The sequence below is a fragment of the Drosophila simulans genome, chromosome 3R (assembly GCF_016746395.2).
Source record: "Drosophila simulans strain w501 chromosome 3R, Prin_Dsim_3.1, whole genome shotgun sequence".
Lineage (NCBI taxonomy): Eukaryota > Metazoa > Arthropoda > Insecta > Diptera > Drosophilidae > Drosophila > Drosophila simulans.
In genome coordinates this window covers 21,601,388-21,623,030 of record NC_052523.2, presented here as the reverse complement: position 1 = coordinate 21,623,030, position 21,643 = coordinate 21,601,388, and the positions used below count along the sequence as shown (strand labels likewise).

At 41.9% G+C, this 21,643-nt stretch overlaps 3 protein-coding genes across 7 annotated transcripts in view; 2 read left to right on the top strand and 1 right to left on the bottom strand.

The window, feature by feature from the left end:
* Positions 1-21,643, top strand: part of LOC6729613 (furin-like protease 1) — a 126,491-nt gene that overhangs the window by 76,109 nt on the left and 28,739 nt on the right. For all 5 annotated transcript variants that reach the window (XM_016174719.3, XM_016174716.3, XM_016174717.3 and 2 more), the window contains one exon: positions 179-1,049. In XM_016174719.3, coding sequence (XP_016036255.1) covers positions 261-1,049 — 789 coding nt within the window. In that variant the 5' untranslated portion in view covers positions 179-260. The remainder of the gene's footprint in view (positions 1-178; positions 1,050-21,643) is intronic.
* Positions 13,059-14,253, bottom strand: LOC6729616 (collagen alpha-1(V) chain). Its single transcript, XM_002104888.3, has 2 exons — positions 13,939-14,253; positions 13,059-13,868 (listed from the first exon to the last, which is right to left on the bottom strand). The coding sequence occupies exons 1-2, from the start codon at positions 13,961-13,963 to the stop codon at positions 13,096-13,098; spliced, it is 798 nt and encodes a 265-aa protein (XP_002104924.1). The 5' UTR covers positions 13,964-14,253; the 3' UTR covers positions 13,059-13,095.
* LOC6729615 (carboxypeptidase N subunit 2) lies at positions 14,858-16,584 on the top strand. The gene has a single exon (XM_002104887.4). The coding sequence runs from the start codon at positions 14,984-14,986 to the stop codon at positions 16,397-16,399; it is 1,416 nt and encodes a 471-aa protein (XP_002104923.1). The 5' UTR covers positions 14,858-14,983; the 3' UTR covers positions 16,400-16,584.

Genomic DNA, 21,643 nt, shown 5'->3' with positions numbered 1-21,643 from the left:
GGCGTAAAACTATAATTCGGGACTTTTCGAAATTGTCTTAATTCGAAACCTAGCCACAAACCGTTGTGGTAGCCTTTCCTTGTAATAAGTTTGATTAAAAACCTTTTCATAAGTTGTAATTCAACAAAGTTTACTAAAAATAATTAAACCTTGTTATATTGATATTTTTTAATTGCAGCATCTCAGCCGCACGTTGAGCCCCTCACAGCCAGTATCCCGAGCAACGCGCACAAAAACTATTGGAAAAATCCTAACCCACAATGAAAAACGACGTCGTGCGATGGAGCAGGCAGCCAACTAGCAACACCACCAACAGCAGCAGCAGCAGTAGAAGCGATAGCAACAGCAGTAGCACTCACAAGCACAGAAGCAAATGCAACAAATTAAATGCTCGACAATTAGGGTCACATGCTGCCAGAAGTTGTCAGCAAAGATCCTCTGCGGCAACAACACTAGAAGATGAACAACAAACAATCATTGAATGTGATATAGGAAATTTCAATTTCGATTGCAATTTATTCAAAACTAGTTTTTTAACGCAACACAAACAGAAACTTAGTGGCAAGAGCAGCAGCAAAAGCAAGAGCAACAGAAGTAGACCCCTGGCGAAAACGAAAGCGGTGTTGCTGTTAGCTCTGCAATTTAGTGCCGTAGTTTTTTTATGTAATATTAATGTCGGTTTCGTGGCCGGAAGTGTGGCAACGGCGGCATCATCGGCAGGCGGCTCATCGCCGGCAGCTCCATCATCTGCGCCCTCATCCCCGCCCACAGTTGCTGCACCACCGCCGTCGCCACCTTCGTCGCCACTCAAAGTGGATCCAAATGGTCAGTCGCCAGTGCTGCCGCCCTACGTTCTCGATTATGAGACGGGGGGCAGGGCCAAGCTAACGCCAAACAATGGCAAGTTCGGCCAGTCGGGCAGTTCCGGTAGCAATAACAACCACATCGTCGGACACTACACCCACACCTGGGCGGTGCACATACCGAACGGCGATAATGGCATGGCCGATGCGGTTGCCAAGGATCACGGATTCGTCAATTTGGGCAAGGTAAGAATCATTTAAATCGCATATAACTCTCAATGGTGTTACTTTTTACACAATAGAGAATAAATAAGATAATCCAAACCAGGTCACATTTTATTCACCTGCTTCATTTGTCAAAGGAGTTCTGGCCAAACACCTAAAGCAATATCCAGTGAGACTCGTTAGCCAGTTTAGCATATGATTAGAACGCTCAAATGTGAGACTATTAAAAGTTTGTGCCGCCAGAGAGAAGTTTTTCGTTATGGAAAGAAGCACTTGGCATATCAGTTGATATGGTGCAGCACTGCTGGACAAAGTTTCTACTGCTGAAATCTGTGCTTTCTCCCTTTTGCATTCTGTGCACCCGTGCTTTCCAGCTTAGCTTGCTTCCCCGTCAGTCACTGGGAAAACATCGAGGATGGGATGCGATGGTATGGGAGGGGAAATGTGGGTTTGAAATGCGGGCACAGGTGTTGCCACCGGACAAGTTTAATCTGAAAGCATTTCGACCATGTACTTTCAACTGCTACTTTGATACACACACCTCCGGCTTCTCCGATTTCCACACTCCACTACTTGCCGGCACAGACGCGAACCCGCTAAGTGACTGTCAAGTAATCCTGGCAATGGGAATGGCCAGCACAAATGGAGCTCAAATCGCCTTGTAATGGCATCGTTTGCGATAAAACAAGGCAGTTGGTGGATAGATGTTGGTGCGGGAGTATAAGTGCCTCTAAGTATGGATTTACAGTTGCTTGCTGTAAACTGCACTGGCAGAAATCATATTTCCTATTTAGGGCGTCTCATAAATCACTATGGCACAATTGAAATATTAACCAAATATATGGTTAATGCGTAATTCCCAAACATTTCTTCCAAATGTTGGCGTTCATATTTGATTGCATTCTTTTTTTTTTAAGTCGGAGAGGTGAGCCATATGGTTTTTTCTGAATTAATTGTATTGTAAGTAGTTAATCGCTATCTTTTTTATAAGTGTATCGCACAAGCATCGGGAACATCTACCATCGGTTGGGGCATTTGAAAGTAAAATGCATGCCAAACAGTTATTTTTGCGGCTGCCAAGGGTTAAGTCCTGCTCCCGCTGTTTGAGCCCCAAATGGATCCCGGCTTTTGTGTTTTCAATTGAGGAACAGAGACCGACACGCAGGTGGCCGACGTAAAAAGAGTCCGTGCCACGAAAAGCTCAACTGTGGCGATTTCCATTGTACGACTCCCTTTGGCGGATCGAACGAAAGACCGGGAGAAATCGGGGATTGGGCGGATGGCGACTTAAGTAGCATCCGCCATCGGGTCGCTGGAAATTAGTATCACTCACAATGGCGCCCGTACTCTTTCAACCATCGACTTAATTGGCAGAAACAAAAAGCGGAAAATTCAATTTATGAAGGCGGGCACACAAAACTTTTGTTAGCACTCCCAACTAGCTGAAACGGACGATCCCGAAAGTCTCCGTTCCGGCGAAATGCGGCAGATGGCCGGCCAGCTGGACTGGGGGCTCCGCGAAAGTTAATTGAAAATTAATTTTAAATGGCATTGTTAAAATGAATCCAACTTAAGGCCAACCTGAATGCGAACAGACACCGCCGAGTCTCTGCAAATGAAATGTGCCGTTTTGCATAATTAGATGACGCCCGAAACGGCTGTAAAACTGTAATGAGATGAGCGCCAAGCGGAAGTGGAAATGAATTCTAGACATTCTGCCTTACTTACCTTTATTAATTGCCAACTTGATTGCTGGGAAATGAAAAATGAGCAAGTAGTTTAGCAAGGGAACTGCTCTTTGGGGGGAAATGGCAACATCAATTAAAACGACTTCTATTGGGCGTAGTAGAGAAACTTCCAAATGTATTATAACAATAATCTTATGTTGCTGGGCAACTGCACTTTGTGCACAAACAATCTTGAGCTATTTCCCATTACATCATTCTGAATTGGCTTATTTGAGACCCTGAATTGGTTCATATATCAAACGCATAACGCGCCAAGTGAAATTGTTGGTCGCACTTCCCACCTATACAATTGAAATGAAATGCCTTGGTAACCCTTCAACCTGAACCTTGTTACGCTTTGCTTCATCCAACACGAACTTTCAACCCCACGAACTTTCGGTCCGCCTCCAAACATTTGAAACATAACTCGTCGAGAGTGTTGCCAAACATTTCGCACTTGTTCGTGTTGCTTGCTGCTTTTGCTTTCTGTTTCTCGTGTTGTAATTTTTTGTGGGGGCGTGCCAGCTAGCGTTATAAACTAAAAACTAAATTCGCAGCACAAACAAGTTACAAGTGCCAAACAGCAGTAGCAGCAGCAACCTAGAGCAAAAACAATTAATAAAACCATAAAGATGAAGTAGTGGGACGCGAGACTTTTTGCCATTTGCTGTAACAACTCTGGCTGTTGCGATGCGATTTCAAATTGCAGCTTCAGGGTCGTGATGTTTGTTTCCCTGAAGGAGGAGCTACCGAATGCGGGGCACATCAACAAATTCGGTGTGTCAGAAGTTTTAATGAAAACGATGCTCTATATATATATATACATTCATATACCTCTCTTGTTTCAGCCAGTTCCTTGGCTTTCGCCCATCAAGTTTTCAGCGCAGAAAACTTTTTGGCACCGAAATTATGATGATAAAATAGAGAAATAAAGTTTTCTGGACAACGAGAGTTGGTCGGAGATATTCGGAGACAAGAATGGTAGGAAATTGCAAAGGAATGCTCATTAAGTGCACTTTTAATTTCGTGGTTCTGTTCGCTAAGCAGCACGGAATTTCATGTAGATAAATACGGGAAAGTACAAATTAAAAAATTTGCATAAAAACCTGCAGTCTCATTTTAACGCTATGATATATTTGAATTAGGTTTCACACTTTCTGGGATCCATAAATTTGAATTGTTTCTTTTTGATGGGGGACCGCTTTTAAAAACCTTTACCCAAACATTTAGGAAATTCGTGGAATTTATATAAAATGAACCCTGATAAGAATGAGTCCTGCATATTGGTCCTTTAACTTCCTTTTCCAGCTGTTTGTCATTTGCTTATCTGACTTTAGTCTTCCGGTCCCGCCCTTTTTTCTCCATTTCTCCCGCCATTGTTCTTCTTTTCTATAGCGTCATTTACATAACACTCACTCTTTGTCCGTCTGCTGCAGTCCTTTGGAATCCTTGGTCCTTCTTAAGCTCCTATTGTCTGTCTTTCTGGACTGGCGCTGATAAATGTTATCCCTCGGCCTTGGCCACTCATCAATTTAATTGGAAAGCAAGAGCCGCCAAAAGCTTCAGCCGAAATTATTTGCCTTTTTGGACTGATTTTTGCTTTTTTTTAATTAATTTGACCCTTTCTTGAGCCAGCCGGGTCAATTGAATTATTGATCGACCGTCCGATTGATTGATTTTGTGGCTGCCCCTGGCACACGATTGCATCGCACGCTTATTGCATTCGCGTAATTAAAATCACTGCCAGTCGGTCGTCCTTTGAGGACATTCGTTTTCCACCTGGAAGCCATATTACCCTTAATACTCCACTGCGGGCCATCCTTGATAAAGGTCAACGGCTTTTTAATAAGGGTCCGCCGGGCATCAGAATCCGGGTTCAAAGAAGCTGCCAGGGGCGTACCTTCGCAACCTTAAGCCAAACTGGAGATTGTCCTTTTTATCGTTATATTCTTTTTTGTCTCAAGGGTAACGTCATCATGGAAAAGTAAATTTTTCAATAAGGCTTAATTGGTTAACAATTTGACAAGTTGTCAGGCACAAAGGTGACACATTCGGGTCTAAGCTCTTTTTAAGATGCAGCCCCATCAGAAAAGGGCACATTTTATTAATTAGTTCTTAGAAATGTGTACAATTTAACAACCTTTGCTTTTATTTTCTCCAAAATTTAAACATGAAGCTAACAACGCATTTCATCTAAACTTAATTGCCTAGAGGAAATTCTTATACTATGACCAAGATTTTACAATTTAAACCATGCAGGGTTAAGTAGTTTGAGCAGCACTGGATCAACCTTAACCCCAGCTGACAAATTTTTTGAAATATATTTTTGCACTTTTGCATGTCGCAAAGTTTGCCAACCAAAGTTAAATATTGTAGGTGTTCCTGTGACTGTGTGTTGTCTGTGTACACATTTGTACTTATGTCTGTGTGTGTTGGCGTGTCCTTTGTTCGGATTTCGCGTGGCTGCAAGGCGGATATCGTTGATAAATTTTAAGTCAAAAACTCGGAAAATATTTATGACTTAACTTTTGTTTAGTAACAAAGCAACACGCCAGCACTCGTATCTAGGATTCCGCCCTGTGTCCCTTGGCAGGATTTCACAATTGTCACAGAACTTGGATCCCTATGCAAATGGCAAAAAAAGACGGGGGCGGGGGATATGCCTTCAGCTTGTTTTTGAGAACTTGTACAACTTTAATCACATGACATGGGAAATACCAGAAGTTTACATAATTTTCTGCTTTTTCGCCATTGATCCTTGGAACTTGGGGAAACTTTTTGGTACAATTTGCCTGCAGCAGACAGCGGCGGGATATCGAAACGCAGTGCTGTTCCTAATTGAATATGTAAAACCGAAATGCGATTGAGTGTGAAATGAGTGACTGCCAATCGAAGTAACGGCCTCTATTGCTCGTACATCCTCGCAAAGTTTCTGCAACGCAATTGAACAGACAACTTTTGGGGCAACATATTTTATTCCACTTCTCGCTTTTTTTTCCCCCATGCGTCGAGTAAAATTAAGTTTACTACTTTTGTGCCGCAAATGAATCAATGATTGAAATAGTGTGGAATGAGCGTGTGTGTGTGAAAACTTTTTGTGCATTTGCCAATACTGCAGAATAAGTTCAAATGAAGCTAATAAATATTTCGCAATTCGTTGCAAACTTTTACGCCGAAAATTTGCATCGGGGCCGATTCAATTGGCCTGAAAATTGGGCCAAGGAATTTAGCTCCAGCCATCTTTTCATTGGCAGTTCAGTGCTTCACTTGTCTAGCAGACAGACACCAACAAAAGTGGCGACTTTAAGGACCTCAATCAAGTTGGCCATGCTCCTTTTGATGACCCACCTGTAATTTCCCAATCCTGTAACAGTAGGAATAAAATTTAACAACCACCTGACCTGCCACAATGTTCAGTGGTTGGCCAATGAGCAACTTTGTGCGTAATGGTGATGAAGCTGATGTTTATGCTTAACGGCAGGTAGTTAAATTAATTAGGTAAATTTATGGGACAGACGCGTGGGAGCTTTTCAGAAACCAGATCTTAAAATGGAGATAATTTTTCACTTTTAACTAATTAATCCACAAAAAATGAACAGATAGCGTTTTTATCGTGCGCCATACGAATTTGCAGCAAACGAATTTGTCCATTTTGCATCTATTCTTTTTTTTTTTTTTTTTGGTACTTATCAGCTTTCTCAAGTATGGGGCTTTCCATCAAAATATTCCTTATCCTTTGGCTATGCGCGGACTGCATAAATATTATAGATATCCTCTCCATCAAAAGTTCAATCATCTGCTCCATCATCAAGTTTGAAGGGAGCACTTCACTTGACTGAGCTGAACTGACCCGCCTCAAAAGGAAAGTTTACTCTTTCGCACTTCATCCTCCATCCATTGCAAATGATTCTCGCATATTTTAATGCATATTTTGGGTCGTCCTTTGCGTTTTTCCCATTCTATGTTGGTATTAACAAAAAATCGCTAGCAAAACATGAATAACGAGACGAAGACGTTGGAAAACCTTGCGTAAAAGTTTTCCCAACCTCGACCGCTGCTGTTGTTGTTGTTAACGCCCAATCGCGTCGTGTTTGCTTAGCTTATCTTTTTGGGCTGTCGACGGTTTTTGTTCTCACAGCTCCTTAGGAAAAGCTGGTTGAAAATGTGAAAATGAAAATATTTGTAAATAGGCATCCCTCGGAGGGGAGACAGGCCAAAGTAAACGGGCGTTTTTAGCCTCAGCTTTGCCACGCCTCTAACTCCGAAAATGCTTTCAGCATGGGGTGTGCCATTCTTTTTGGCATCTTCAGTATCTGCCATCCATTGTCGTTTATATGCAGGCTGAAAAATCATTAGAGAGTCGCGTTTTCCCTTTGTCCGGTTGTGGATCTCTTTTCTTTTCTTTTTTTTCGCCGTCTGGACACGCCCTGGCTTTTGGCGATGATCTCCTCCCTTTTGCTGTACGGCCATTGGCGTTTGGGCCTCAGTCGAGTGGAAAATTGCTAATGGCCAAGCGGGACCCTAAGCAATACAAAAAAAAAATTGAAAAGAAGAATAAAAAACCAAACTGTGACTCCTTGCAAATGGCCGCTGTGATTTTAATTAAAAGTCCTGGGGGAAGTAACAGTCACAGGGGACAATTGACGTTGGCCAAAAGTCAAAGTTGACTTGATTTTAGGGTCCTTTTAATTGCCCTCGAAACGGGCAATGAAAACTGCGAAAATAAAACGAGACTCGTAAATTTATACATTGCTCAATCAAGTGTAACGATTGTATTGCAAGTGCAAAAGGGAGAGTGTAGCCAAGTGGTGTGGGTGGAAAAGTTGGGGAAAATCACGGTAAATATTTCCGCAGCATAAATATTGAAATTTTCCCGGTCGGTATATTGAATTTTTAGCCCTCATCCCACACAGAAAGCTTGGTCAAATAAATCGTTAACAATTGCAGGTCACGGGGTGATGGTGGATTGGAATCAAATCAACACTTTCCGCTTGATTAGGCCAATATGGAAATTTGATATTTGACCGATGTCAGTTCGGGGCCAATTAGAAAATATTGCTCAAATATCTGGAAAGCTTTTGTTTTAATTTGTTTTATCACGCTTTAAGCCCATCGGGATTTGCATAGAACAATATACGTTTGTAGTATCGCCACACTATGCGTATACTTTATGCGAAATCACTCATACGCCTAGTGGTCGCGTGGAAATTAACTATGTGTTTTTTCTTTTCTAAGATTAAAGCGGTAGTTAATAAAGCGGAAAATGCCATTAGAAAGCACAGATGAATTACGTTTTCCTCTGTGTGTTTAATTAATGCTTACCCCCTTCCCATGTCGCAATAAATTATTGATCGCCTTGTTGACCTGAGCCACCTATCCTATTCACTTCCTCCCCTCCTCGCCACTTGGCCCGCATCCCAAATGACAATTTGAGTTATTAGTGCCACATTCATATATCACGATTGTGTCTGTGGGAATAGATTGGCATTTTAATTGCCACCGACACATTCAAGTGCCATTTAACATTGATCCCAGCTAAATGGTTTCATGATTTAGATGGATTCTTATGGAAGTCTATTGTAAAATTGCAATAGAAACTAGCACAAGGCCATGTCACTATATTTTTGGCGTGCAGTAAATCCTGCTTGTCTGTAGTTCCCCTTTTTTATTTTTGCACTGACAGGACCCAAAATTAAATATGAAAACTTTGAATTTACGTTTCGTTGTCATTGATCCGGAATTGATGGCTTCCGTTCGCATTTTTAATTAACTTGACGACGGCACTTGCAAGTTGACACACTGGCTATAAAACTGGCAACGATTATTCCTTTGTGCCATCCAAAAAATTACCAAGCCATTCCCCTTCCCTCTGTCGACCAACGAACTGTGTCCTCGTTGTGATTTGGCATGCATTCAAAAAGTTTTACACGATACAGAAGCATTTTGTTCTGCCTGCCAACTGACATTGAAAATAGACGCATATAACGAATGGCAATCAACGCTGCAATTATGTAAGTGTACGTGTATCATCATGTGTGTGTGTGTGTGTTGATTGTGTGTATGTAGGCTGTCGCCTGTATATTGAACTTGCATGCTGACCTTAGCCTGCTTTTCAGCCACATTTCAGTTGCTTAGTCATTTTGGCACTAGAAGTACAGGATGCACATCAAAAGATTGAAATATTATATCATTTTTATATTTAAAAAAGGAAACATTTCATATATGCTCGTAATATAAGCTCCTAAAATGATTACCAAATTAGTGGTTTATCATGCTAGTTGAGTTCAACTTACAAAGGTTCTACTGTAGCTGGGAAATACTGTCGGGCGAATGTGTTGCATACTTTTAGGCAGCCACCGCACATGCAATCCCCTCCATGAATCCCCACCATCTCACCGCCTCCACTGCCGTCGACCGATGCAGCCCTCGTTCATGGCCACATCAGCATGGGCTTGAGCCTTAGCTCTGGCCATAGCTTTTGCTATAGCTTCACCATCGGCAGCGGCTTCAAAGTCGCGTTCAACGTCAAGTGGCCCACTCGGCATTCCACTTGAAGCGTAATGAAAGCATTTTTGCCACTAACACATGTGAAGAGGCTGTTGGCCAGAGAGGGAAAGGGATACGTTGAGTGAATGAGGCAGAAATTCAGATATAGAGAGAGACAGACACTAGCACTTGCTTAGCATTAGTGTGTGTGCGACATCAGATTGACACTTGTCAGAATCATTTCTGTTTCACCACACCACAGCAAATTGTGGCCCAAAGGCGGCGAAAAAGGACAGAAAATTAGCCAAAGGAGCAAAATAAGAGAAAATTACCCTGCCCTTTCTTCTCTTTTCTTGCTGGCCCAACTCGATTACAGCAAGTTCGAGATCTGTAATTCCATTAAGATTTCTGTCTCATTGCACAGCGGTGTCAAGTTCATTTGTTTCCACAGACTCGGCAGGTTGTGTGCCACCTGGCTGTCCAAGAACAATAAAACACATTAACACCTATTAGAGCGCTGTGTGGGGGTGAGATTGGGGCGAAAGGGGAGTGAAAGGGTGGGTCTTGGCCATTGTGCAAATGGGAGCATAAATAAAAGCGACTGTCTGCCAAGTTATGAATAATAATGACAACAACAATGAAAGCGACGGCGAGAGAACAGGAAAGCCAGGCTAAACTGATTTAACTACGCACAGATGTGGTCATCTGCATAGGTTTTTTTAATTAAGCAATTAACTAGCTCTTAAGTCATTATATCATGACTTTATTTTTCTTAAGTTTAAATGGTTTGATGCTGCTATATTTGCTGGTATTGCACATCACCCCACTATCTTGACCTGCACTGTACATGTACATGAGTGTGTGGAATGGTAATTAAGGATTTGGCCTTTGCCAAGGCAGTCCGGTTAAAATGCCCTGCCGCTTTGAGCCATTTTTATGGTCATTGTGCAATGGAATGGAAGGACTAAAGAGAAAAAAATAGAATCGTGCCGAGACAAAACCACACCTGGCTTTGTACCTGGCTCTGAGTCGGGGGAATAGCAAACAGGACATGGCCACAGATAAGGCAAAGTCCAGTATAGATGTGTGTGTGTGTGCTTACAAATCTCTGCGCTAATTAAAAGTCATTAGAGTGTGGTATAATTGCATCTAAATGAAATGGCCGGGGAAAAGCCGTTTTCCCTCACAGTTTAACCCTCAGATAAATCTGTCGGAACTTTTAGTTGATCCGAGGCGATAGTACAACCTTATCTAATTGTGTTTTCTCTTTTATTTTTTAGGTAAGCACCAGTGAAACATGAAAGGGAATTGCCAAAAAAAAAGGTGTAAGTAAAAAACTGTCGGACTGTAGCAATTTGAATGCAATGCTGACTAATGAACACGAACGTAAAGTTCAAAAAGGACATTTTGTTGGCACATTAATATTTTAGGAGCCAGTTTCATTAGCACTTAAGCCGCTCGAGTTGTGACCTGTGTCTCCGCGCTGCGGTTACCATAAAATATTAATCTGTTCGAGCCGCATTACAGATGCAAATGCAAAGCGAATGAATAAGTAATAGTCGAGTGTGCGAATTGTTAGAGGGAATTCGGCGCACTAAGTGTTGGCCCGAAAGTTGAAAGTTGCCGGCGTAAGCTCGATCGAATGCGCTGTTCTGTTCGCTTCTTCATAAATTTCTGGCTCATGAAATATGCAAGTGCCAAGCTGGCATGAAAATGGCGGAGCTTCCGCTGCAGCCGCTCATCCTGTCCCGCCCAGCGAGTCCTGCCTTATCCTATTATCTCTGACCAAGTTCTTTTTAAAATCTACTTTCAGCAGGAGCCCTCTGTTCTGTTCGTTTCTGTTCTGTACTATGCTCTCTGTTCACTGTCGTCCTCCTGCTGTTTTGTTTAAATTGTCAGTTTGCACGCAAAACGGCGCACTTCCGGCCGGCGTTCATTTCGCTGACTTGGCCTGCAAATTACAGCCAACTTTTGTTGCCGGCATTTCCACGCATTTCCCTTGGCTATTTAGGTTCGCTGAAAATATCTATGAATTCATAGCAAATATTTTGCAGCAATTTTTTAATAAACTTGCGTTGTTGGCACGCTGATTCGATGGTGTTGGATGATTGAAATACTTGTTTATTTTAGTTTTTTCCCACGCCCTTCTCCTACGATGGAATTTTATTGACTGCTTTTGATCGCGTCAAGTTTATATTAGTTTTTACGAAAGATGAATATTGAAACACGATGATTTTATGAGTGTTATGTATACTGATTGGACGATAACAATTGGCTGCAAAAAAAAATGTCCTAATTGCTTTCACTTGCTGACTTTTACTTGCTAAAAAACAGCAATTATTTTTTAAAGTCAAACAGTTTTAATAAGGGTATAAATATAATTTGCTTTTATATGGGAATCCGATAATTTTTTTGTAATTAAGTAATTTAACTTTTTAATTAAAATTTCCGGTAATTTTAATGTTACATATTTAAGCATACGCCACGTGTATTCCGATTTATGATCCGCATTAAAGTCTTATGCATTTGGCCACATTTCTTCTGCCACTGGGACACGCAATGGCCCCCACAACACTTTATTATTTACTGCCATAATCATTTTAATGGCAAAAAGCCAAGCAACGGTTATAACGAACACAGCAGGATAATCATATTTATTAACATTTTAACTTAATCAGCTTGGTGTCTTTTGATGTATGCGCAATGGGGAGGAAAAGATGACTTCGGGAAGGCATCCTAATAAGTCAGGTGTTGTCAGGCTCCCAAGCAGCAAACAAACATTTTAATTCAAATTTTATTCAGCTTCCACTCAGTTAAGTGCAATATTTCAAACCAAACATGTGTTGGCAATTTTAATTTTTCCCTTCTCAACCGCCACAATCTTGTTTGTCATGCTGTCTTGACATTAGCTTTGTCTGGGTTTACCTTTGAAATTTACAGATAAGAAAGTTTGTCAAACGTTAAGAGAATTTTTCAGGGAACGAAAATGAAGCTTTCTGCGAAGGCATCCATCATTTTGTGGCCCTCAGTAAACTGCAGCTGTTGTTAGTGAGACAAACACTAAACGTATAAAACATTCTCATTTAATTGAAACAAATGCGTGCGGCGTATCAATTGAAGCAAATGTGTTGGTTTTTGGGATAGGACAACTAGAGAGCAATAAAAACTAAATGTCAGCCAAATGGGTTGAGCAAGTGTGGCTTGTGGGTGTGTGTTCCTGGCATAATTTGCCAAATGAACAACAGAGTTGGCAATCGCTTCAGGTGGCGACACGTCGATGGGGCCACAAAAAAAGCGAAATACAAATAACACAAAAAGAAGGGGGCGATGGTATAAAAAGCGCTCCATATTCCACCCCTAGGTTTCGGTGCCAAGTGATATTAAAATCCATGTAAATTACACACAATCATCATCGTGCTTACGTCTGCATGTGTGCTAGCGTGCCATAAACTGACACCAAACATGAGCATTCCGCCAGACCTTTTATGGTCTGACCGCAACACCAGCGTTTGACACACTCGTTACAATAGATACGTAGATATCATATATATCATATACTGCAGATAATGCCAGCGACGTGCTCTCCGGAGTACAAGTGTACCGGCCACATGGATACTACACACTGTAATCAGAGATAAGAGGATGCCGTAATGGAGCATAAAGTAAAACCGAATGGCATACATGCGATTAGACCACACGCACCATCATGGATACACATAATCGCAGACTACATCCTGTGGAACTCGTACTATTGCTTATATCGCCTGAAATATAAATCCTTTAATGGGAAATTGCCTCTAATTAAAAAACGTTGGTATTTTTCAAAATAGAGTATCATTTATTTATGTTTCTCTTTAGCTTTGATAACCACCGGAAAATGGCTGGTTGTACTGGGGCTTGCTATTAAAGTTATTATTGCTGCTACCCGCTTGGGTGTACCAAATGCTCTGAGGTTTTTGAGCTGAAATAACGCCAGACTCGCCGGCAGGACCTCGGGGACCCCGTGGACCTGGTGGTCCTGCAGGTCCCCGCTGCCCTGGTGGACCTGGTGGGCCCGGCGGGCCAGGAGGTCCGGGCACAGGAATGGGAATGTAGGCAGTGGGTGGATGAAGCTCCTCCTTCTCAGTCGCGGTGGATTCACCGGCCAGATTCGATGGCAGCAAATTCAGACCAGGCCAATTGAAACCCGATTGTCCTTGAACATTGAAACCCAATTGGACGCGGGGCACCACGACATAGGAAAGGCCATTTCCTTGATTCGAGCTAATGGCATTCTTGTTGGATATTAATTGAGGGCCATAGGCCACGGGAAAAGCGGCCACTTGTGGAACCACATACTTCACATTCTGATCATTAACCATGGGTATGGCATTCGAGTAGAGGTAATCGGGAACTTTGCGACTGTCCTTATCCGGTTCGGTGTCCGCCACTTCCTCCCTGATTTGTGGTTCATGGAAGGTGGGCTCCTGGTCATCGGATCGTGCCATGGCATCGCCGGGGGAATAGATGAGAATTTGTGGACCACTCGGTTCCTCGACATCTATATCCAAGCTACTACGGCCAGATCCAACAACTCGCCGCAGGTTGGGAATACGCGCTTGACTGCCAAAAACCAGGCCCAAAATCACTAAAAAATATAGGATAAGCATAGGATTTTGTTAGTCTGGAACAAATTTGTGTAGTTCTTCTTTTCTTACCCAATATTTGCACTCTGCGATTCATTGTGAAGAACTGTTAATTCTTCGATTTTCGCTGGCCTCTTTTATACTCGAGTCTTTACTAAGATAAGATCTGCAGAAAGATTCTTGGTAATGGGCAAGTTCAGTCAACTTGTCGGCATCTCGGTGGTAATCAATTTTAACTGCCCATTTTAACTGGGTCAAAGTGCTAAACTGGTTCGCTTAATCTGGGGATCTTCGCCATTGAGTCATTGGGTGCGGTTTGGCACAGCGAACTTTAATAGAAGGGCAGATCAGAACCCTTTGTGGTGTTGATATATTACAATTACTCTTTAACATTCTGGTTTTTTGGGTCACTTTTTATAAAGAAAGAAATGTATGCTTATCGGTTGACCAGTTTTTATTTTATGAAATATATTAGACAGAGAGAAGAACTCTTAGAAGACACATAATACTAGTACTTTTAACCAATAGTTGTGGAATTTAAGATAATTATCCAACCCTTGATGCATTCCCACTCGTTTTTGTTTGTTTTCCATTTCCTACTTTAAAAAACATTCATTTTCATCAGTCAGATGTGGGTAGCCCAGATACAGAGACCTGCTTTAAAACCCAAATAATGGAATGCAATAAAACAAGAGTGCAGAAAAGCGTACAAGTAATAGGTGTATATATAGATATATATCTATATATATGTAGTGCAATGGAATGTCGCCCGAGAACGAAATTGAAAGTTCAGCATGAAACATTTTTGGAATAGAAACCTGGCAGGGGTTTAATTGAATTAAATCAAAAACAACTGCCATGCGACCCCTTCGGCGTTGCTCTGTTTCTGCTTAGCTGGCTGCGCAGATCGGATTGAATTGAAGCACCCGCATCCGCATTTGGGGTCGCTTGGAACATCTGAATTCGGATTTCAGATTTTAGATCTGTGGATAGTTGGATCGAATGGTCAAAGCAGTTGAGCCAGTTGCGCCGTGGCAAGCGCTTCGTTGGCGGCTCCCGAGCGAAAGGATCGCCACTCGGGGGTCCTGAGAAATCGGTTTCGCGTAATCCGTATACTATGGCGGTACTCTGGTGGTTGCTCTCGCTGCAGGTGGTGCTGATCTTACCGCCCAGCTACCACCTGGCCACGCCCTCCTCCGGGAGCGGTCAGTTGCGTCGTCTTTGGCTGCAGGATCATTGCAGTGCGGGAATTTGCACGAATGTCGTGATAGGTCGCAGTGATTACGTGATCCTATCGCAGGCCCCCATTGGGGGCACCACCATGCTCACCTTTCTGAACTCGACCATTTCCAAGATACCGCATTTGTTGTTCGACACCTTTCCGGATCTGCAGGTTCTGCGCATGGAGAACTGTTCGCTGGAAACTTTCGAGAAACCGCAGTTCGAAGGTGCCAGCAATCTGATGAGCTTGTTCCTGGGACACAATCGCCTGAAGGATATACCTAAGAATATATTCTTGGGCGCAGACAATCTGGCCACATTGCATCTGCAAGGAAATCAGTTGAAGCAGCTGGGAAATCATAGTTTCCATGCCTTGAAAGAAGTGAAGGAACTTTCGCTGGCGGAAAATCAACTGGAGCAAATTTCTCTTGGAGTTTTTAGCGGCATGAGGAAACTAATGGACCTAAATCTGTCTGGCAATCGATTGGAAGCCCTACCAAGAGGCGTCTTCGATCGGAATTTAAACCTTACCAAACTAAATCTGGCCAGAAACCGGTTCACCGCCTTCGAATCGGAACTGTTGAAGCTGCAGCCGGTATTCACTCAGTTGGATATTTCTGGAAATATCTTCCAGGAGTTAACACTCAACTTTACCGTACTGGATGTGGCTATAGCTCATAGTTGCGATTTGAGGAGGTTGACCGTTTACGGAGTAATCCATGAACTTGATTTGCACAACAACTCGCTGAGGGAAATGCCACACATTCCACTGGCTGCCAATGTGAGCAGTCTGGATTTGTCGCACAATCCATTTGGAAACCTACAGGGTAATCCGTTGCGTAGATTCACTTCGCTGTTGCGATTGAATCTTTCTGCCACCGGTGCCCACGAGCTGCCAGAGGGATTGTTCAAGAAACAGAGCCATCTGCAAATGCTGGATATATCAGGAAACTCCATATACTCGTTGAAGATCACAATCTTCGACAGTTTGAAGGCGCTGCAGTATTTCTACTTTCAACAGAACAATTGGAACTGCGATTTCCTGCAACTTCTAATGAGTTCGTTTGTGAAACGCAAGGACATTTCCTTCATGGAGGATATAACAGCACCCGAATTGGTGGACGATTATGTGGATGGCATTGCCTGTTGGTATGAGAGCGACAAGCAGTCCAAGAAGTGTGAGTCTGGTGGCTCGGATGCTGCCATGGAACTCTCGGTGGTGCGAAATGAGATCAAGACATTCACCGAGTTGGTGGAGAAGAAGTTCGTCAAGGTCTATCGCATGTTGGAGGAGCTAAAGATGAAGCTATAGCCGGAATTGGATTAAATTCCTTTCCATATTATTCAAATTATATTTAATCCCCTTATTTAATCAACTATTTAATCAAATATCAAGCAATGTTAATCGTATTTTAAGGAATTTGACACACAAAAGCAACATATTGATACTTTAAGACAAATTACTAGAACCAATAAAGCACTTTTTGGAACTCTAGGAAAAACTAAGTGTTTGACTACTTATGAGTTTTTTATCAGTGCTTGCTGACTGCAATGGACTCAGAAAGTTTAACTACAAATGCATTAAATCACATTATTTAATTAACTTTAGTCTCTTCAAAAGACTATTAAAATTTATTTCCATCTAACAACTGTTTTATAATCTATCTTTTCGTTATCATATTTCATAATCACTTCGCCAGAAACATTTTCTGCTGCACATATTTAAAATTCTTTTGTGCATAAACGTGAAAACAGTTTATCAGGCGATAAATCCCAGACTTCACAGACAGCTCAAACCTCGCATTAAAAAAATCGCTAACGCTCAATTTAATGCCATAAATATTTTATGCAAAACACGAGCGGGCCAGAAAAAATATTTATGGCATAAACACAATTTTTTTTATAAAATGAAACTTATCGGCGTAATCGCACACAGAGGAGACAGACACACTTAAAAACCGACAAAACTTAATTAAATGCAGGCGCACAGAAATATCCACAAATAAACACACGCGAATGGAATTTTTTATGCGGTCTGGCAACGTCAACGGAACATTGCAATGATAAAAATAAATGCATTTCGTAAACGTTTTTTCATTTCGGTATATTTATAAGTGTGCGCTGTGGCACTGTGGCAAATAAACAAAAACAGTCGCACGTGGAAATATCATTAAAATATGGCTTACAGTTGATTGGGCTTAAAAATATAAAACGATGGTTTTCCCAATGCCAAATATAAATAATTTCGGGTATATTTTTGTGGATACGACTGTTGGTCAAACTTTTGGCTAACAATGCTAACCCGATAGCGCTGGGTTTATGATGATTTATAGATGGCATAACCTTAACGTTATCGAACCTATTCCGATTCGTGACCGGAAGAGCGAAATTCCAATAAGCATCATTTGCATTTTCAATGCTTTCCGCCTGCCTTTTTTGGCCCATTCGCAGAGATAGCTTCTATGCAAAAATGCTGGGAAAGATGAAAGACGGAATAAAGTATGCATCGCATCTTAAAGCTAGCGCCATTAAGACACACTCGCATCATCCTATCTCCCTCTATTGTGCGGCACTTCCTCTTGCCCTCTCTGTCGCTCTTGGAATCTTACTACGCTTGTAAGCAACTTCCGTTTCCGTTATCCGAGGCGCCATTTGTTCTGCCATTGTTGCCATTGAAGCTGCTGCTGTTGCTGCCTTTCATCGTGCCCCTGGATTCCTGTACTGTAGCTATGCACTGAAAGAAATGTTCATAATTATATACAATTTATATTGACACATATTAAAGGATTCTAAAAGTCAGAACTTTAAATAAAATGGATTGAAATTGTTGCTATTATAAACCATAAATCTAATTTTTTACTGTGTAACAACGTTAACGCACTAACTATGTGCAACATATGCAGTACATTCTTAATAGTCCTCCACTTCGGTTCGCCTGACTTTGTCCTGTCTTGGGCTCAAATGCTTTTTGGCCAAGTTTATGAAATTGTTGTTGGCAGCTTGTTGCTAATGTTGTTGCTGTTCCGATGCCGCAACTCATTAAGAAAACAAAAGCAAAGTACGAAAGTTGCTCGTTACCTAAGCGCCTCCACCACTGGCTTACCACTTTGTTGTAATTAAGTTGACTTTATTACCCAACAATGTTGTACAAATGCATTTAGCCTTAGTTTTTAGTGCTTTCGAGGTTACCCGCTGTAACCTTAATCGAACTTTTGAGCCCGGAATATTCATTATTTTATGGTGCAATTTTCTTATTACCTTTATTGCAAGGTGGCCAGCTGTCGAAGAAAAGTTTTCGTCCAAACTTTGGTTAATGGGTCAAGGTTTCTTGGGGGTGGCGAGCAAATCAAATGGGCGGAGCGATTTCCTACCGAATTTCCTGTCCATCATTCCTGTGTATCATTTTCCACTCTGCCCATATAGTATGTGCTCTTTTTTCGCCCACCTCATTTACTTAATTTCCTGGCTATGCTCACGTACCTTCACTCAAATTCCCTTTACGTGCCACAAGTGAAATGCGTGCTTATTTGATTTGAGCAAGTGGCTGCCTCAAACAAAAAAAAAATGAGGAGATAAACATACGTGTGCTCTAGGGACTCGTTATATTTGCATGCTCCACTCTGAATTTAATTTCACCAGCTTTATTTCGTATTATAAGCCAACAAATCATTCAATTGCTTATTTGCCATTAGCCATAAACAATGCACACGCTCCACTGCAATTATGTGCGCAATTAGGCGTTGAGGCTAATTTTTATCAAATTTTTTGCTGTCCGCTCGCGAAAAACACACATATTTATTTGCTGGGAGAGATGGCCGGCAGCAGGCTCATAAATAAAGCTTAATGGCAAAAACAGTTGGTCAGCCTCCTGGCGGCAAGAAGTGGGGTATTGTGCTGTTGGGGGTGGCATTAAATTAAAAATGCGGAAGAGCGAAAGGAGGGAGCGAAAAATATGTTGCCTACTTTTGTGGGCTGTGCATAATTGGGCAGCATGAATAATATACGAGCGAGCGGTTGGCAGTGTGTGTGGGTGTGTGTGTGTGTGTATGGGTAAGTTGCTAGTTTGGCAAACGAGGCGTATGCACAACATGCGTTTGCATAAATTCACGCTTAATTAGCTCTCGCTTCCTCACGCCGCGCTCTCTCTCTCTTTCGCTCTCACTCACACGGCCAACAAAACAGGCGGCCAAGCAAGTTGTAACGCTTCTAATTAGCGGTTGCCAAACGGGCTTAAATTTAATTTAATAGAATATGTTCAAGCTTTAGCTTTAGCTGCTAAATCTGCCGGTGCAGCTGCAATCAATTTGTAGAAATCGGATTATTGAAATTGCAATAGAACATGCATAACAAAACCGAAATGGTTTTAATATTTTTTCATTTAATCATTGCCAAAAACATTTATTTGCCAGCCTGAGCTATGCTCCTTTTCGAAATGAAAGAAAACCAAATATAATCCCAGCCAAATTCAATTTCATTTGCCATCCATTGTTCGTGAGTTGTTTGCGTTTTGCTACCATTATTAACTGCCTTTTTGGCGCAATTAAGCTGCCACGCCCCCTTCTCCGGCACACCTGGCCGGCAAGGCGTACGTGTCTTTGGCGCAGTTACGTTTAATTTGCAGCAGTTGGTGCGGGAGGTGCAGGGGGGTGGCAGGAGTTGCAGGAAAAGCGGCAGGAAGGCTGGCGCAACAGGAACAGAAGCGGAAAGTTGGCAAGTATTTGACTGCTAATGCACGCACGTTTTATCCTCGCCGGAGCACCGAGTGGTTTCCTGTTTGTGTGTGTGTATACCCGTTGTGTTTTACAACTTTTAACCAAATTGTTTAACTAAGTAGTAAAAGCGCATAAAAGCACGTAAGACAAATGTACACAAAACGGCGAAAAGAAACATAAATTCAGGAAGAAAGTAGTTAAAATTAGTTGATACAAAGAGGCAAAGTTTTCGCAGTGAATTAAAATTGGTTTGTAAAGGCAAAACATTTTCTCTTTAATTTATATTAAGAAAAATATTGGTTACAAGTTCTTTGGTTCGTTAATTAGTTAATTTAATTGAAACCACTTGATTTTAACGCTTTGTCAGCATCAGTGAATTTTTTTTCAATTGATTAATCATGAGCATTTTCAGAAGGAATATTCGATGCTTCCGTTAAGGACAAGGTTCCAATTGAATGATTCAAACAAATAAACCCAGTAATTGAGTACTAAACAAGGTACGAAGGGACGCCAAGAGAAATGACATGAATTCTGGAATCCCAACCAGCTATTTGAATCTCCATTTACCAATGCATTTACTTTCCCCCGGTCGAACAAGTGCATTTTGCCATGGCCATGGCCAACTTCCGAGGAGCATTTGTCATTGCAAATTGAATTCAGCAAAAGAGGAGACGGAGCTAACATGACAAATCATTTGCTTATTATTCCCAGGTCGCTACAGCCGTCTAAAGAGGAAAATGTTATGCCTCTGACAAGAAAATAGCTGGGATAGCCCAGGGAAAACAGAGGAAAAATCAGGAGAAGGGAAAGAGATTAGATAATGGTTCGGTTCTGTTCGGTTTGGATTTCAGATTTAGCAGCAACTTTGCTTAAAGCCACGTAACATGATATTGGCAGTTGACCAAGAGGTGGCTTTTTAGGTAGCTCTGCGGTGCTGTTCGCCGCTGGAATCTCAGTTGCCAGTACATGCATTCCACTTCAGTGGACAATGTGCCACCTCCACCAGCACCTCAACCACCGTCTCCATTTCCATCTCCGCCACACCCACACCCACCATCCATCCATCCGCCCATTGCATTGAGCGTTACTCGCATGGAATGCGCAGCTGCACAATTTATAGGATATCTGTAGGAGGCCAACTTAACTGGGTGTTAAGGGGTGTAAAAGGGGTCCGGCCCGATAACAAGCTTACTCTGGCTGGCTACTCCCCCGCCACTCTTCTCTTCTGTTCTCCTTCGATTGCGTATAAAATCTTATAAATTGCAAATTGAATTTAACGATAAACATCGTTGGGGGCAGCCAGAGGCAGCAGAACAGCAGAGAACTGCATTGGGCATATTGGAAGGACGACTCGGTACCGGAATCGGTTCATTGTTGGCTCACTTACCCCACTTGTTCGACTGCTGGGATGGACATGCAATTGATCCTGATTCGGATTGTCTTGTGCCGTTTGTGCAGATACACAAAGCACTTAGGATAATGCAGGATTGGCCATCGATTGATATTAACCCTTTATTGGGGCAACAATCTACATATCTAGTTAGCTTAAAAATTGATTTTGACATAGTGCATAATAAATACCCAATAATTCTTTTAAAACAACTCACTAATTCATGGTCTCTATACCTTTTCTCTTTTTAGGTAAGATTAACCTCAATCGAAAGAATTTAAGTTCTTAAACACACGTAAGAAACGGACAACTATATATTCTCCATTCAATCATCATCTGTCTGCCAGACTTCATCATCTGTGCCCGTGTCTAGACTCTCTTAACTCATTTGCCACTCAAAGTGTGGTGCGTGGATTCCCCAGCTACGCATTATGTGTTCAACTTTTACAGCTCC

What these genes read in the sequence shown, in the direction of transcription:
- LOC6729616 (XM_002104888.3), bottom strand. Translation starts at nt 13,963, where the DNA reads ATGAATCGCAGAGTGCAAATATTGG. An exon ending in TCGCAGAGTGCAAATATTGG is followed by an intron (nt 13,869 to 13,938) that starts GTAAGAAAAGAA and finishes TATATTTTTTAG; the next exon opens with TGATTTTGGGCCTGGTTTTT.
- LOC6729615 (XM_002104887.4), top strand. Translation starts at nt 14,984, where the DNA reads ATGGCGGTACTCTGGTGGTTGCTCTCGCTGCAGGTGGTGCTGATCTTA.